The sequence below is a fragment of the Neophocaena asiaeorientalis genome, unplaced genomic scaffold (genome assembly GCF_003031525.2).
Source record: "Neophocaena asiaeorientalis asiaeorientalis breed wild unplaced genomic scaffold, Neophocaena_asiaeorientalis_V1.1 scaffold54, whole genome shotgun sequence".
Classification (NCBI taxonomy): Eukaryota; Metazoa; Chordata; class Mammalia; order Artiodactyla; family Phocoenidae; genus Neophocaena; species Neophocaena asiaeorientalis.
Genome location: NW_020174938.1, coordinates 1,205,709 through 1,222,811, shown reverse-complemented (window position 1 = coordinate 1,222,811; position 17,103 = coordinate 1,205,709). Strand labels below are relative to the sequence as shown.

The 17,103-nt window shown below is 57.4% G+C and overlaps 1 protein-coding gene across 1 annotated transcript; it reads left to right on the top strand.

Annotated features, from left to right (window-relative positions):
- The first annotated feature begins 482 nt into the window (after nt 1-482).
- Nucleotides 483-9,716, top strand: SNX33 (sorting nexin 33). Its single transcript, XM_024761739.1, has 2 exons — nt 483-2,678; nt 8,709-9,716. The coding sequence occupies exons 1-2, from the start codon at nt 1,208-1,210 to the stop codon at nt 8,960-8,962; spliced, it is 1,725 nt and encodes a 574-aa protein (XP_024617507.1). The 5' UTR covers nt 483-1,207; the 3' UTR covers nt 8,963-9,716.
- The last annotated feature ends 7,387 nt before the right edge of the window (nt 9,717-17,103 follow it).

Sequence of the window (17,103 nt, the reverse complement as noted above, 5' to 3'; positions counted from 1 at the left end):
GTCGGCTATTCCCTCCTTCCTCGGGACGCCACCTCCCGGAATCGCCTTTTTTGTTGTTGTTTTGGAGCTGGCTTCTCACTGGCGGCGCAGAGGGGCTGCGAACGCTGGAGAGGAAGGCGGGCTGGGGGCGCAGCCCGCCGCCCACCGGCGGGACCCCGCGGGGCAGAGCGGAGGACGGACAGTCGGCCGGGCCATCTGCTCTCCAGAGCTCACTCTCCAAACTCCTGTTGAGTGTGTGCGTGCACGCGAAGGGTGGGGGTCCACGTCCCGCGTGCGGGGACCGGTTACCGCGGGGTTACCTTTGGCCGGGGGTCCTTGGACTCAGATCTGGGTCAGCTTCAGGCTCAGAAACTGCTGAGGAATTAGGCAAACAAAAGAGGCCACTCAGCTAGTGGCCAGAAGTCGCCCGAGCGCCTCGTCGCGTCCCCTCCTTTCCCCGGGGCGGGGGCCGGTCACTTGGGGGCGGGGAGAGGGCGCCCCAGCCGGCTGGGGGCTGGGGGCCGGGCCGGGCCGGACCGCCGGGGTCGAAGCGTTGGCGGCCTGTTGTGTAAGCCTCAGTCCTTGTTTTCCCGGCCTGGCTCGTTGTGAAGCCGGACACATCCACCCTTGGATTCGATTCAGGAGGCTGCTGCTTTTCTCCTTGCCCCTCTTGGATTTTCTGGATTTTTGAAAACCCAGTGGCCCAGGAAGAGGAGGAGGAAGGAGGAAGGAACAGATCTACAGAGGAATGTGAGAGCCTCCCAAGGCCTGTGGAGCCAGAAGGAGCTGGGAGCCAGAGCTGCTGGGGTTTCTGGGACGGTGGTTTCTGAGTGATTCTCTTCTATTTTAGAACATTGTTCCAGTGGAGAGTGTCAAATTCTTGCCCTCTCAGAGCTGACTTCTCCGAGTCACTTGACTTTTCTTCTGGGAGTGGGAGGAGGAGAGACTCTCCCTTTCAGGGGCTGAGGAAGGAAGGGAGGAAGACCATGGACATGAGCTCTCCCTGCTCACAGGCGTGTGCAGGGAGACCTGTTTCTGGGCCGTGGACATTGCTTTGAAGAGAGGGAGGCTGGACACCATCTGTGGGTGCTGAGACCCCGCCGTAGGGGCTGAGAGACTGAGGGCTGTGGCAGACCTTGAGTTGCTAGTGCATTCTTGGACACCCTAGCAAGTGTCCCCAGTTCTGGGCAGGACTCTGTCCTCATCTTTCTCTACCACTGGCCCAGACATGGCACTAAAAGGCCGAGCCCTCTATGACTTCCGCAGCGAGAACAAGGAGGAAATCAGCATCCAGCAGGATGAGGACCTGGTTGTTTTCAGCGAGACCTCGCTGGATGGATGGCTGCAGGGCCAGAACAGCCGCGGTGAGACAGGGCTCTTCCCTGCCTCTTACGTGGAGATCATCCGTTCTGGCACCAGCTCCAACCATGCCGACTACTCCAGCAGTCCTGCAGGCTCTCTGGGCACTCAGGTGAGCTTATATGACGGCTCCAGCGTGGCAGACCCTTCCTGGAGTGGTGGGGGCAGTGGCTTCCTCTCAAACCAGGGTAGTTTCGAGGAGGACGATGATGATGACTGGGATGACTGGGATGATGGATGCACAGTGGTGGAGGAACCACGGGCTGGTGGGCTGGGCACCAACGGGCACCCCCCACTCAACCTCTCCTACCCTGGTGCCTACCCCAGCCAACACATGGCCTTCCGGCCCAAGCCACCCCTGGAGCGGCAGGACAGCCTGGCATCTGCCAAGCGAGGCAGCGTGGTGGGACGCAACCTCAACCGCTTCTCGTGCTTTGTGCGCTCTGGCGTGGAGGCCTTCATCCTGGGTGATGTGCCCATGATGGCCAAGATCGCTGAGACATACTCCATTGAAATGGGCCCTCGTGGCCCCCAGTGGAAGGCCAACCCCCACCCATTTGCCTGCTCCGTGGAGGACCCCACCAAACAGACCAAATTCAAGGGCATCAAAAGCTACATCTCCTACAAGCTCACACCCACACACGCTGGCTCACCTGTCTACAGGCGCTACAAACACTTCGACTGGCTCTACAACCGCCTGCTACACAAGTTCACTGTCATCTCGGTGCCCCACCTGCCAGAGAAGCAGGCCACAGGCCGCTTCGAGGAGGACTTCATTGAGAAGCGGAAGCGGCGGCTCATCCTCTGGATGGACCACATGACTAGCCACCCCGTGCTGTCCCAGTACGAGGGCTTCCAACATTTCCTTAGCTGCCTGGATGACAAGCAGTGGAAGATGGGCAAACGCCGGGCCGAGAAGGACGAGATGGTGGGCGCCAGCTTCCTGCTTACCTTCCAGATCCCCACAGAGCACCAGGACCTGCAGGATGTGGAGGACCGTGTGGACACCTTCAAAGCCTTCAGCAAGAAGATGGACGACAGCGTCCTGCAGCTCAGCACCGTAGCATCGGAGCTGGTGCGCAAGCATGTGGGGGGCTTCCGCAAGGAATTCCAGAAGCTGGGCAATGCCTTCCAGGCCATCAGTCATGCCTTCCAGATGGACCCCCCCTTCAGCTCCGAAGCGCTCAACAGCGCCATTTCTCACACGGGCCGTACCTATGAAGCCGTGGGTGAGATGTTTGCCGAGCAGCCCAAGAACGACCTCTTCCAGATGCTTGACACGCTGTCTCTCTACCAGGGCCTTCTCTCCAACTTCCCCGACATCATCCACCTGCAGAAAGGTAAGAGCCAGTGTGGGCTGGAGATCCTGACAGCATCTGCATTCTGCTGGGCACTGGGGGTATGAGGATGGCCTAGACCGAGCAGAACGGTGCAGCTAGTCTTTCTGTCTCTGTCTCATTCATATGTTCAACAAGTGTGTCGAGCACCTACCAGGTGGCAGGTGCTATTCTAGGTGCAGGGATATTATTATGGGCAGGTCTGATCCCTGTCCTCATGGAGTTCACTGCTTACCTTCTTGTTGTCTGTTCGTTCGTTCATTCATTCATTCGTTTTCTCTGTTTCTGTCTCATTTACTCATTTACCCATCATGCTTTGAGCCCTTCAAGATATCAGGCTGGGGTCTGGGAACACGGAGCTGACTGGGGCCCAGGACTTGCCCTTGAGGAGCCCGCAAGGGGTCATGGACACAGACCCAGATAACAAGAGCACAGAGTGTAGCCTGTCTTCCCACTTGTCACAAGCTTGCCTCCCTGCCTTTGCAGCTGCAGAGCCTGTTCTCACCGCTGCATATCCTATCTGTGAGCTCCCTCCCTATCTGTGTTCTGGAGGGTGGCTGCCCCTATCTTGCAGATGAAGAAGCTGCGTCCGCAGAATGGTGGTTGCACAAGGAGTCCATGGCCCAGCTGGGACTGACCCTTCCTCCTGCACCTCCCCAAGGACACATCCATCTCGGCCACCTCCCAAGCCCAGCCATGTGTTCAGTTCTCACGGCCCCCTCGCTACGGGAGGGACAGGATGGGTCCTTGTTACTGTGGGGCTGTCAAGGAACTTCCAGGGAAGTGACTCATAGCCGGGTCACCTAGGGGCACCCGGGCTGGGCTGGGGGAGGAAGCAGGGGTCCAGGGCACTACCCCCATGGTCCATCCAATTCCCCCTTCCCCAGCCTGGCTTCTCTTCTTGCCTGAGCAGTGAGTCAGGAGCTGACCCAGCAGGTGGCTGAGTCTTGGGGATTACAGGCAGGGCAGGAGAGAGGTGTGGTCCTCCCCAGGGCTGCTTGGTAACTAAGGAAGAACGTCTGCAGGGCGTGGGGCTGGCTCCCAGGCCCCTAGGCCCTGAGGTCAGGCCTGGCTTGGTGGGGAGTTTTCCTCTGGGTGAGGCCAGGAGGCAGGCCTCTGGACTGCCTGGGGGACAGCAAACACCACCACACTACCTGGTCCCCAGGAGAGTCTGGAGTAAACCCGCCTTGTTCTCCTTTACCAGGAGGTTAACTTCTAGAACTTCTCCAGCTCCCAGCCTCCTTTCTCCCCTCACTTTCTCTTCCTCCTTCTCCTCTCTGCCGTTTTTTTCTCTTCTCCACATTCCTCTCTTCCTCCTTCCCTTCTTTCAGCTTCAGGAGACATGAGGCCTGAGTTCTGGTCTTGGCTCTGCCCCCAGTTTGCTATGCGTCCCTGGGAAGTGCTTTCCCCTCTCTGGGAGTTAGTCTCCCGATCTGTAAGACAAGGGAAGGCGGACACAGTGAGCTCTTAGGCCTTCAAAGGGGTGGGTAGGGGAGAGACTCCTGGGGAGGGTCTGGTCGAGGACAGAGTGATGCCTTAGATCTGGCTCTGAGCTCCGGGCAGGGATTGGGCAGGGCTGGTGGCTGGGGCCCACTGGGGCAGGTGTCACCCTGTGCGGAAGTGGAGCCACGCTCACTGCTGTGCTACGGCCTGGGAAATCTGGTTCAACCAGCTCCTTGGATGGCATGTTCCTGTGTGGGCAGCCGGATGGGGGGAAGCAGGGATATAGTGATTAAACAGGTGCCCCCATGCAGTGTCTGGGGACCCTCACCCAGGGCAGAGCAGGGGGCAGGAAGCCAACCCCATACTCATACTCCCAGGCTCCCACTGAAGCAGGAGGGAGTAAAGCCAGACTGGCCTTTCTGACCCTGGGGCAGGGAGACAGAGCTGAGCGAGGCCACTTCTGAGTGTCCACTGGAGGTGTTTCTAAGGTAAGGGGCCTGGGGTGATGTGTTCAACCTCAGGCAGAGGCTGTCCCACCTTCCCGGACCTGGAGGACCCCTCCCCATTAAGCCAAGTTCTTTTGGGCTTACTCTTCCCCCTTCTGGGCTCTGCACTGCCACTCCTAGGCCCGTGGTGGGGCAAGTTAGGGAGGGGGGCTTGGAATCTGGCTGAGACAGAATTGGGGGAACCACAGCCTGATGGGGGGAGGGGGGGATCCCATGTTGGCCCTGTGGATGGAGCCCTTTCACAGAGGAAGGAGCAGGAAAATTGGACCCTGGGTCCCCAGGATTCTGTCCAGCCTGTTCATACATCTGAAAGATGGAGAGGCCTTGGAAGGAAGGAGATGGGAGGCCTAGGAGGGGTCAGGAGACCAGGATTTGGACAAATGTTGCCTCTGAGGTGACCCTGAAAGAGTTTCCTCACCTAAGAAAACTTAGGAAAATGGGCCACGGAACCTGGTTGGCACTGAGGTGCCAGCCTGTCTGCCCACTGGCCCAGCCCCTGGAGCTCAGTTTAGGGGTCTCCTAAGAGAAGGGCAACCATGTAATTTACCATCCAAACCAGGGCAATCTTGGGGGTGAAAGAGAGCCTTAGTAATAGTTACCCTGGGACAACAAGGGGCAATAGTGACTGTCCAGGGCCCCTGCCTGAGAGCCAGCCGGGGCAGGGCTCAGTCCTAAGACTCATCACAAGCCACGGAGACTGGTGTGGTTCCCTCCGTTTTCAGATGAGGGGCAGTGAGGAGGAATGATAATCAGAGCAGGAATTGGAGCCCAGGTGTCTCTGACTCCACAGCCAGGCTGTTTCTACGGTGCCAGACAGATAGGGGAGGGAGCTCCCTAAGGGATGGGTGCCTGGGGTAGACAAGCCAGAAGGGGAGGGAGCAGGGAGGGGGTTGGGTGTTCTAGCACCAACTGAGCTGGCATCCTTGGCTGGCTGGAGGCAGGCCCTGGACCACAGAGCATGCGTGGAGGGGCCATGGAGCTCTCAGGTTGGCCAAGGCAAAGTGGCCCTTTTGCAGGACCAAGTTCTTGCCTGGGGGAATAGGTGGGTCCAGCCTCTATGCTCTGGGCCATCATCTAGCTCTCCCTCTACCTCCCCTCCTAGGCTCTGAAGAACAAAGAATTGTATCACCAGGAGCCACCACCAGCTGTGTCTTGGCTGGGACTGAAAAGCAGTTTGCACATAGTTACGAGGGGAGCTGTTACTCTGTCAGGTGCCGTCCCATTTTACTGATGTGGAAACTCTAAAGTGCTATTCCGCTGTGAGCAATTGTCAGCAGCATCACATCTAGTCCAACATGTCCCATTTGACAGTGGGGAGACCTGTAGCCCTTGTTGGAGGTGACACAGTGGGACTAGGACTCAGACCTCCTGCCCTCAACCTAGGGTGGGTGGTAACTACCTCCAAGAGGTAGGGACAAGATAGATTAAGGTGGCAGTTGAGGGGATATGTCTGGGACCCTGGGGCTGTGAAGCTCCAACCCTCCTTTCCCTGTTCCTGGGACCCAGCCTACAGGACAACTGCCAGGTTAGGAGGTGCCCCTGGGCCCTCGGCTCTCAGGTTGAGTCCTAGGTGGAATGTGTCAGGTGACGGGAGACAGGCCTGAGCCCTGAGTCCCAGTCTGTCTCTGGGGTGCATTAGTGTTAGCTGGTCCCAGTCCCACATCGGAGTCACAGGGTGGAGGGGTGACAGGGAGCAGGGTGGGGCCTCCCCCTTCCCCCACAGCCTTTGCCCCCCATCTCTGGCTCCCTGCCTGTCTGCAGATACCTAGCAATTGCAATAGATTCATTCCTATTATCTGGGCCTCAGTTTCCTTCCTCTAAGGCCACGGGCAAGAAAACCTTTCTTAAATGCAAGTCCACCCCCAGCGCACCCAGACTTTCTCAGGAAGGTGGAATCCAGGCTAGTAGGTGCCCTTTGCTGAAGCCTGACTCTAGTTTCTTTGTCCTGCTCTTTCCTACTTTGCTTCTTATGGTTCTTTTTACCCCTTGGGACCTTCTCAAATTCCTAAGTCCATTGTCTGGATGCCCCACACATATGCCTGGGGGATCTGGCCTAGGCTCCTTGCAGTAGAAGTGGTGTCTACCCCCAGCTGTGCAGGGATGCCTCTGGGCCAGGCATCCCCCACTTTTGGAGCAGGAGAGAGGCTGTGAGCCCCTCGGCAAGTGCCCTCCTGCCAGGTCCTGAGTTTCCTCTGCACAGTGTGGGGGTGGAGAGTGAGGGGTGGTCGTGGGTGTTGGACAGCTAGTCTCTAGGGCCACTCCAGCTCCGAAACCTCTCAAGGGGTCCTCATCTTGGGCCTTGGGGTGATCCCTCTCCTGCTGCCCAGACGTGGGCAGTCAGTATGGAACAGGAGGCGAGAAGTGGTTCAAGGAAGGTGGCAAAAGGATGGAGTGGGCTGGGAGCTGGGGACTGCAGAGTTCTTTTAGGTGCTGTGTGAGCAGCCCTGGAAATGCTCCAAATTTGAGTCTGTCCACTCGAAATGCCACTCTTTGCCAATTAGCCACACACTTGCCATCTAATATAGGTACCGCTCCTTCTAAAGTCATTCAGAGTTATTTCCAGCCTGTAGTAGATGCTCCATAAATGCATCCTGGATGCATTTGAACAACTTGGAGTAAAAGGAATACGTTTCAAAGGTCCATGAGAGACCTCCTTAAGGGAGAGGTGGGAAACATGAAAAACGAGCGTGTTACTTGTGTGCAGTGGATGCTTTTGAAGCGCTCGGGGAGTGTGCTGTCCTCCGTGCCAACCCCTCCCACCTCCTTAATCTTCTTCACACAGTGGATTCCCTACAGCCCTGCAAGGAGTACCTGCCAGGCGCAGGGAGACTGCCTCACCGCCTCAGCAACTGCCCCCACCGGCTTCAGCACGGAATCCATCAAGTGCTGTTAATTCAGAACTGAAATTCTTTCACCAAGTGCCTGTTGATTCATTCACATTCTTCCAAATTGGGTCCCTTCCCCAGGTTCATCCCCTGACCCCCCATCTGTCACCTGGTTATTATAATGGCTTCCTCTAGTCCCCTGGGGGCTGGGGTGAGGAGGGAGCAGGGCCTATATGTGGGGAGACAAACACAAAGGAAAACTCCAGGTGGCTTTTGAGGCTCTGTTTTAGAATCGGCTGGGTGATGGGGGTGGGGAGAGCCCTGGTGAGCTGAGATAGGGAGGCGGTCTGCCTGGGGGATGCTCCGTGGAGAAGCGGCACCCCATCAGAGCCTTGAATTACGCATAGGGATCCAGGGGGCAGAGATAGGAAGGTAGGAAAGAAAGCTGAATTTGATGAACGTGGGGTCAGCGTGGAACGGGTGCAGGGGTCAACTCCCAGAGGGCCTCACAGGCCAGGAGAATGGGGGACCTAGCTCTGCAGGCAGAAGGAAGCCAGGGGAGGCTTGGAGCTGTGGGTACCCAGCTTGGCTGCTCTTCAGGTGCTATGGCGAACCTCTCAGAGGCTGAGACTGAGGTGGGGAGACCCATGAGGGGCCTATGGTAAGCAGTCCAGTGAGGTTGAAGCAGCTTAGCAGACACATATCAGGATCTGCTGTGGGCTAGGCTTTGTTCTGGATGCTAGAGACATTGAGCTCACAGCCCAGAAGGAAGGAGTCAGAGAAACCACAGGGTGTTAAGAGCTGTGGCAGAGGGAAGCCCAGGGCACCTGAGAGCACTGGGAGGCACCTGATGTACTGGGGCTGCAGGGAAGGCTTCTTGGAGGAGGTGATGTTGGAGGTGAATGGGGAGCCGGCGTGAGGGGTGACGAGGCCTGTGGTGGGTGGGGATGGCCTGGTCCTAGAAGTCAATCAGCTGGCAGGGCAGGTCAGGTGTGGGCTGCTGGCGTCACCACAGGTTTGGAGGGAAGATGGTGCATCTGGTTTAGGATGTGCTGAAGGTGAGGGTTTGGTGGACATCCTGGTGGAGACACCCAGGTGGCTGGACCATGGGTCTGGACTCATGGAGTCCAAGAGCGAGGCCTTAGTTCAGCCGATGAGGGTATTGTCTGCCTGGACCCGGGTCTCACCGGGGGGTTAGGGAGCGAACTGGGGAGACCGGAGCCCTAACTTGTCCTTGTCCTCTGCTCTGCCCGTGCCAGGTGCCTTCGCCAAGGTGAAGGAGAGCCAGCGCATGAGTGACGAGGGCCGCATGGCGCAGGACGAGGCAGATGGCATTCGCAGGCGCTGCCGCGTGGTGGGCTTCGCCCTGCAGGCTGAGATGAACCACTTCCACCAGCGCCGCGAGCTCGACTTCAAGCACATGATGCAGAGCTACCTGCGCCAGCAGATCCTCTTCTACCAGCGGGTAGGCCAGCAGCTGGAGAAGACGCTGCACATGTATGACAGCCTCTGACCACGTGTCCCTGGTCCCCTCCCCGCCCCTGGGGCCTGGTGGCTGCGATGCATGCTGCCCCCCAGACCTTCCCACACCAGCAGTGCCTGGCTGGTCAGGGGTGGGCTTTGGGGGAGTCATGGATATCCCTGGGGAAGTCCCCCACCCCTTAGAGATAGGGGCACAGCAGGGGTGAGGATGGGGCCAGGAGCCCTCCAGGCCAAGGCCTGGGCTGCTGGTCAGTCACTTGAGGTCAGGCCAGGGTCTTAGCCTCCCCTAGAGCCTATAGCGCTCGCTCACCTGGCCACCATCCCCTCGTTCATTCAGCAGACGTGCAGGCCTGCTGCGGCCCCGGGTCAGACACTGGGCATCCAGGGCTGCGACACGCCTGCTCTTGGGGTGTCCCCGGTTGAGGTGGGGGTCAGACCCAGAAACAGGCAGGGGCAGTACAGAAAGATTGATGGTAAATAGCTCGCAGAAGGGACCACTCGTTCTGCCAGTTAGGGATGACTCCATGGCGTAGTGTCTTGAAGAATGACAAGGACCTGCCAGACAGTAAGTGGGGACAGTAGGTGGGGAGGGCATTCAGAGGAGAAGAACAGCATGGGCAAGGCTGTGGAGGCATGGAAAGACCCCGTCTTCTCTCCTTTACCTTTCCCAAGCAAGTTTTTTGTTTGTTTGTTTGTTTTTGTGGTACGTGTGCCCCTCACTGCCGTGGCCTCTCCCGCCACGGAGCATAGTCCCTGGACGCGCAGGCCCAGCGGCCACGGCTCACGGGCCTTCACCCACAGGAGGGGCTGCAGGCCAACTCCCTCCTGACTCCCCTTCACCAGCTGAGCCCCCTCACCCCTTGGTTCGGGGACCATGCAGCATCTTTGCCCTGGGCTCAAGGTGCTAAGACAAGCCTTGGATCCCAGGACCCTGGTGGCACCTTTCTGGAGGGGACACCCAGAAGTTACTGGGTATTTGAGTTCACCAGCAATAGCTCCCAAACTCCAAGCAGGCTTGGGCCTCAGGCTCCCAGGGGCCAGCTTACCCACCACCCCAGGGATCCTCGGCCCGCCTGCCCACAGCCAACCTCACTGTGATGCCGGTTCAGGTCCTGGTGGGATTGTGCTGTCTCCTACCCATGTTTACATCCTCGAGGGGGCTCCCCCCACACCCCCAGGCCAGCGCGTGGTCCAGCAGTGGGTTGGGGGAACTGACAGGTGCCACTGCTGGCCGCCCCCAGGAGGTCATGGCTGTTCCTGGCTGCTGCTGCTTCAATCTTCTTTCTTTCTTGTTTTCTTGATAAACCTTTTACAGTTAAGATAACAAAAATATGACTCCTTATTTGGATCCCAGCGGGGGATGAGGGAGTGGGGAAGGATACAGCCCTAATTGTCCCTGGGAGCGATTAGACCAGATTCTGAGGTCGTGATGGGCACAACATTTACCCCAGAACCTCAGAAGTTGGGGGGAGGACGGTGCTGGAGGCAGGGGCTAGCTGGGGACCTCTGGGTGGCCCTGGACCCCAGCTGGATGCATACCCTTCCCAGACCTCACTGTCCTCATCTCTCAAATGGCTGGAGTCTTGCCAGGGGTTTGGCTTTGCTGCTCTGTGATAAGGACTGAAGGTCACGTGAGGAAGGGACAGTCTAATCGATAGGGGGTTCCTCTCCCCGGGAGGGCATATCCCAGCCTTGCCCCCAGGAAAGCCCCAGTCCAGGGGAGGGGGTGGGTCTCAGAACCTGTGTCCTCCCCCAAGCCGTCCAGTCCAGGCTGCCCAGGCCTGCTGTGGCTACCCAGTTGGAAACTGAGGTGGACCCCCCAGCTGTGCCCTTGGGGGTGTCCCAGGCAGGATGAACAGGAATCTGTTTGCACACGGGAAAGAGGAGGGCTGGGGGGCCGCGGTTCTCTTGGGGCAATGGGGACTTGGTGGAGGGAGGGCGGCTGGGGTCTGGACATCAGGGGAGGCTTTGGCCGGGCTGGGGGCAGGGGAGCTCATGGCAGTGAGGTAGAGTAAGGGGTGGCAGGTGCAGTGGGGAAGGGGCAGCAGAGGCTCCCTGTTCAGGGCAGAGAGTCCTCAGAGGAACTTTTGGAATGGGCCTCTGGCCCTGGGTCAAAATTAGGTCAGATTTGGGACTTTCTGTGGAATTTTCCTTTCTCTCCTCCCTGCCCTCCTTCGTTCATTTTCCAACACATCCGAGGACCTTCCCACCCTTAACCTCTTCCCCGCTCCACCCTTATCCTCTTCCCCGCTCCAACCTCACTGCGGCCTTCTGCAGTGAGCGCTCTGACCATGGGCAGGGCTGTGGGGGTCTCCTTCCCAGGCCCAGTCAGCGCTGGGGCGGTGGGAATGCTCTTCTCAACACACAGTGCCTGGAAAGTCCCCTGTTCACGCTTCTTGCCCTGGGAACAGTATTGCCCTCTTGTGTCTCTTTCTTGAGCGGGGGGCCACCTCCCATGCCTTCCATCCTCCGGGTGAGGGGTTGGTCTGACGCTTTTCTCAGGAGGGGCTTGTGCCTAGGAAAAGCATCAGAACGTGAAGTCTGGGGATGGGCCAGCCCTCCTCCAGGCATCCTGAGGGCTCTAGGCAGGGACAGACGTACATGTGATGGGAAGTGAGGATGCCACAGCCCTTCTCTCTGGTTTCTTTCTATCTCTGTGTGGGTTTGAGTGTTGGGGGAATTTGAGGTTTGTCTGGGCTGGCCGGAGCCTCTTTCGGCAGGGGACTGGGGACCAGTGTGTGTGTGGGGGTATCCTGGTGGTGGCTGGGCCTGCGGGCTGGCCTCAGTCTCATGCCAGGCAGATGTTCCAGACTGAGCTGAGCCCAGCTGCCTCCAGTTTCCTCCCTGAGGCGGGTGGAAAACAAGGCTTCTCTTTCTGCCCTGGGCAACTACCAGGACCTGGAGCTGGGGGGTGGGGGACCTCTGATCCCCAGTCTTGGCCCAGCCCAGGAAAGGAGTCTGCTTTGTGGCCACATATGGGGGTTGGGGATGGAGGCGGCCCTCAGATTCTGCATCCTATTGCTTCCTGGACACAGGAGTGCCGTGAACCACCATGCCACAGCTGTGCCACGGCTGTAGCAGAGCCAGGCCTGGTCACAGACGCAGTTGCGCAACCCAAAGCAGACAGAGCCATACAACCTGCGCACGGCACACAGGTCACACCAGGCTCCACACTCACACACATGTGCATGGTCATGTGCTTGCACAACTGCACTCCCAGCCACAGTGCCACAGACTGTCACATTCACAGCCACGTCCACACTCGTCCACGCCCGCATACATGTTGTCAGTCCCAGCCACGTCGTCACTCACAGCCATACCATAGTACTGTGCAGGGTCATACACACTCAGACACACACGGCCATGAAGTCACACATGCACATGGCCAATGTGTCACAAATGTAGATGCTCTTGGACTCCACCTGCACCGCCTCCTGGGGGAGCCAGCCGCGATCATCCATCATCTGACACCACCAAGTTCGATTCCTCATTGCAGAGACGGGAAACTTGAGGTCTAGTGAGCGGTGGCATTTGGCTGCATCACCCAGTGGGGCGGGGGTATGCTCTAGGGTCAGAGCCCAATTCCCATCAGGCTCTGGCCTGGCCTTGCCCACCCCTGGGTCAGTCCCCAGGGCCAGACTGCTTCTGAAGGCCCCTGGCTGAACCTACTCAACAAAGCTCCAAGCATCTCCCATCTTCGGAGCCAGAGCTGAGGCTGCAGCATCAGAGAGCAGGAGCCAGAATGTGGTGGGCAGGGCCCAGGCCTGGGCGGGAGGAACATTCCTGCACCATCTCCTCCCCAAGCCTTCGAGGACTGGGCCCGCCCTGCCTGCCCGCCCCGCTGACTCAGTCCTCCAGGAGCCAAGCCAGCTTGGCTCCCTCACCCACCCCCAGCCCACCCCAACCTGCTTCCCCACCACTGTGGCTCTGGTACCTCCTTCCGCTGTTTGGGGCAAGAGGAGATGGTAAGCCCTGGCAAAAAGACCATGAGGAAACATAAAAATTCACCTCCCCCAGACATAGCTCAGAAGGGTTGATTGTGAAACCCCGCTCCCGGGTTCAACAAAGCTTTTTTTCCTTTGGTTTTGTTTTGTTAGTCAAACCCCGATACAGTCCAGTCTGTTTAAAAAGCAGTGTCTCACACAGCTGTGGCCTCCTTGGTCCGCGTGGCAGCCCTGGTAGGCATTATCATTCCATTTCACAGACAGAGAGACTGAGGCTTGGCCAGAGGGAGGATGGGAACTGCCTAGGATCACACAGTGGGGCCGAGGTGGGGCTGGACTTGAGCCCAGCTCTCTGGCTTCATTCCCTAAAGTCACCTTGATTAACTCACGTAGGTCTGGAGGAAGAAGGGGTAGCAGATCTTCGTTCCAGAGTTGTGAAAGAATGGGAGGCTGGCAAACCAACTGCTGAAATGTGCAGGGGCTTTGAGGGTCCGGTGAGTCCCGCCAGCCCCCCAGGGATGAAGAGGCTCAGGGCAGCATTGCACAGTGAGTCTGCAGTGACTCAGGGTCTCCGATTACAAATGAACATGTGTGAGGAACATCACTTCACTTTTCTGTAACTGACCTGACTTTCTCTTTTGCTTTCTCATTAACCCACCTGACAGAAAAGTAATCTGACATCAATTTGGGGACCCCTCCTTTCCCCAGGGAGGCATGTAAGTTTTGGGGATGGCACATTTGAAGATCCTACGCAGGCCCCTGGCACTTTGAATTTTAGAAGCTGAATTCCCTCATCCTATCACTCATGAAAATTTGCTGGCATTCCACATTAAAGGTCGTTCACATATACCTACTTGAGCTGGGTTCTGTTAATTACTTGACAATGTCTTGTAGATATTTAATTAAATTTTCTTCATTTTGATTTTGTCTTTTCTTTCTTTTGCCTTTTGATGTTCTGCTACTTTTTTACCCCTTGGCTGCAAACATTGTTGTGGGTTCTCGCAGGGCTCCTGGACCCTGGCACTGGGCCTGTGGTGCCCACCATGGTCCTAGGTTAGCATCGGACCCTTTGGTCATTTTCCCCTACCTCCTGCCTTCCCACCACCTGCTCCTTTGATCCCCACCCTTAAGCCTCCGTGGGTCTGGCCCTTTCTCAGTTTGGGGCACTCCAGATTCCCTCAGTTGCCCCTGTGGGCCTCAGGGAACCTCAAGGGGCTGGCACAATCATTCCACAGCCTCCACCACACGCTCAAGCACAAGGCGCTCTGGGAGGCTGCTTACCCTGTGTCTCCTGAGGTCTGGTTCTACCTGGGAAGGGGTCGAAGTCTCCTCTCCCCCTGAATCTCCAGCCTCTGGGGCTTCCACCTCCCCCAGTGCAAGTGACACTGTGGTGGACACTGGATGGCGAGTTATTGCACAACCACTCTGTATGCAAGAGATTATCAACATCATTTTACCGGCCAGGAAATGGGGCCCAGTGAGGGACGTGTAGAGTAACCGAGCCGTTGTGAGTGGTACGCAGGCCTGGGCCACCCGTGTTGGGAGGCAAATGGCTGATGCCTGAGGTAGGAGCTGGAGGCTGGCTGGAGCCTGGAGGCACTTGGAGCCTCTTCCAGGCTGACCTTATTCCCTTCGTTGCCATTTTGGAAGCAGTGCTCTGAGTGAGGGTAGAATGAGGCTCCAGCAAACAGCCTTTGCTGCCCCCCAGACAGCAAAGCCCCTTTCCCTCCACTCCTCAGAGGCAGGACCCGAGTGGCTGAGCCTGAGTGCAAATCCTCTCTACACCTACTTGTTTTAGGGATGTTTCTTAACTGCTCCATGCTTGCATTTCTCCATTTATAACAGGAGTTCCAGATGGCTGTTAGGAGGGTTATATGAGCACATAGCAAGTGCCCAGTAAGGAGTAGCTGGGATTACCAGCCTCTGAGCAGCGCTTGAGAGAGGCAGGGCCAAGAATATTGTTACCCGACTAAATGAGTGAGAAAACTGATTGGACGAGCCCTCTAAGGCCACACGGTGGGTGGATGTCAGGGCTGGGCCTGAGTGTGCAACAGCGACCGTGTGCTCCTCTGTGCTGGGCACTGGGCTAAGCACCTCCCATGAGTTATCTCACTGGTCACAACAGTCTGGAAGGTGAGAGCTACTGCCAATATTTTATAGCACACGGAGACTCAGGGGCACTGAGTCACCTGTGTGAGGTCGTGCAGCTGCTCAGTGGTAGTTCTGATTCTGCCTGGACACAGAGCTGTGCTGTTCCCACTGCACCAGGCCACCCTTCCAAGGCTGGCAGGCTGGGCAGGGTGGGGGCAACCGTCCTGCTGTAGAGCGACTGCAGGAGTGCCGGGCATTGAGGGGAGTGGGGCAGTGGGGGTAGCTGGAGGTGGCTGCGTGCCTTCAAGGCAGCAGGTGGAAGGGCAGAGGGCTTGGCCCATAGAGAGCATCGAGCAAATATTCGATGCTAATTTTCTGTAGGGCCTCAGGCTGGGGTGTGCGAGCAGGATCTGGCTGCGGTGGAGGCGGCTGGACAGATGAGGCCAAGGGCAGGGAGCTGGGGTCAGAGGCAGGCTTCTGGGGAAGGAAGAGAGTGAGTCAGGCGCCTCCTCGCTCAAGGGGCCGATGTGGGGGATGGGAGTGAGAGCTGGGAGGGAAATGCTAGGACTGGGGATCCTGCAGAGTGCCGAGGCTGAGCTGGAGAGGGTGTGGGCTCTGGTCCTGGGGCTTCCACGTGGGGCAGGGTGGGGCAGGCCGAGGTGGGGCGATGTGTCTGTGCCTGTGCCTGGTGTCGCGGAGTGTGTGCATCCTCCTGTGTGTTCGCTGGGGGCCGGCCGGCGTGCGCTCCTGTGCCCGTGTGTATGTCCCCACCGGGACGCTGTTTGCTTGCAGTCATCTGGCTTTTCCCTGTGTCCCCGCCTGGAAAAGGCGACACCCCTGACCTCGAAGCTCTGGTCCTGCTTTGGAATCATGCTTAGCTCCTCTCTATCTCTTGCTCCCTAGCCAGCTGTGAGCAAAGCCCTGTTAGCTCCTCAAAAGAGATCCCACATCTGACCTGTCTCACCATCTCACCGTGAGGCTCAAGACACCACCATGCCTGCTTGGACCACTGCAGTAGTCTCCAAGCTTTCTTCTGCTCTCTCCCGTTCCCCGATGGTCTAACAGGAGCCAGAGTGATCTTTTAAGACCATATTCTAAATCAAATCATGTCTGTCCTGTGCTTTCAACCTCCAGGACACCCTGCCATTCTTAGGCCAGATTCCAAACTCCTACCTCAGCCCACGAGGGCCTCTGATCTCACTTTGGAACCCTGTTCCTTTAGGTCACAGAATTCCAGACCTACTGCTATTTCTTACATATGCCAAGCTTGTTGCACCTCAGGGCCTTTGCCTTTGTTGGTTCCCTCTGTCTGGAATGTTCCTCCGCCCGGATGTCTGTGTGGTTTGAACCTCAGTTAATCCAAGTCTTTTCTTAAAATGTCACCTCCTTGGAGAAGCCTTCCTTAACTTCTTAGTTCTTGTCTTCTGTCCCTTTACCCTGCCTTATTTTTCTTCATTTTACTTTCTATCAATTGCCAATTATATATGTGTATGTATTTAACTTTTTATTTTGGAGAGTTTCAAACATATACAAAAATAGAGAAGCTAATGTAACGGATCCCTGTGTGTCCACACCTCAGCTTCAACACTTACCAATCCTGGGCCAGTATCTTACTCCCCCATAACACTTGCTTCCAGGAAACTCTAGCATCACACAACCTCCTCTGCAAATACTTCAGTGCAAAAGTTAGATTTTAAATGTATCTGTTTGTTAGAGGGCAGCCTACCAGGGAGCTGGTGTTACTCTGTCTTGCCCGGTGCTCTATTCCCAGTGCCCAGCACGGTGCCTGGCTCATAGCCAGTGACCCGGGATGTCTACACGGCTGTGTCTCAGGTCTCTGGGGAGGGGGTGTGTGTGGGTTCTGGTTTGCTCAGGTCGGCTGCTGTCAGGGAGTGAATCTGCACGTGCCTGTGTGCGTGGCCGCATGTGGCAGTCCCTTGAATATGTGTGTGTGTGTGCATACGTGTGTGTTGCCACGGCAGCTGGTGGCTGAATGCATTCCTTGGAGTCATCCACCACACCGCCCAGGACCCAGTGACTTGCTCTGGGGAGTATTTCCCTCTTTCTCAACAAGACATGGGGTGTGAAAGGGTGGGCAGGGGATACGCATCAGATCCCCCCCACCCCTGCTCTGGAG

What these genes read in the sequence shown, in the direction of transcription:
- SNX33 (XM_024761739.1), top strand. Translation starts at nt 1,208, where the DNA reads ATGGCACTAAAAGGCCGAGCCCTCTATGACTTCCGCAGCGAGAACAAG. An exon ending in CATCATCCACCTGCAGAAAG is followed by an intron (nt 2,679 to 8,708) that starts GTAAGAGCCAGT and finishes TGCCCGTGCCAG; the next exon opens with GTGCCTTCGCCAAGGTGAAG.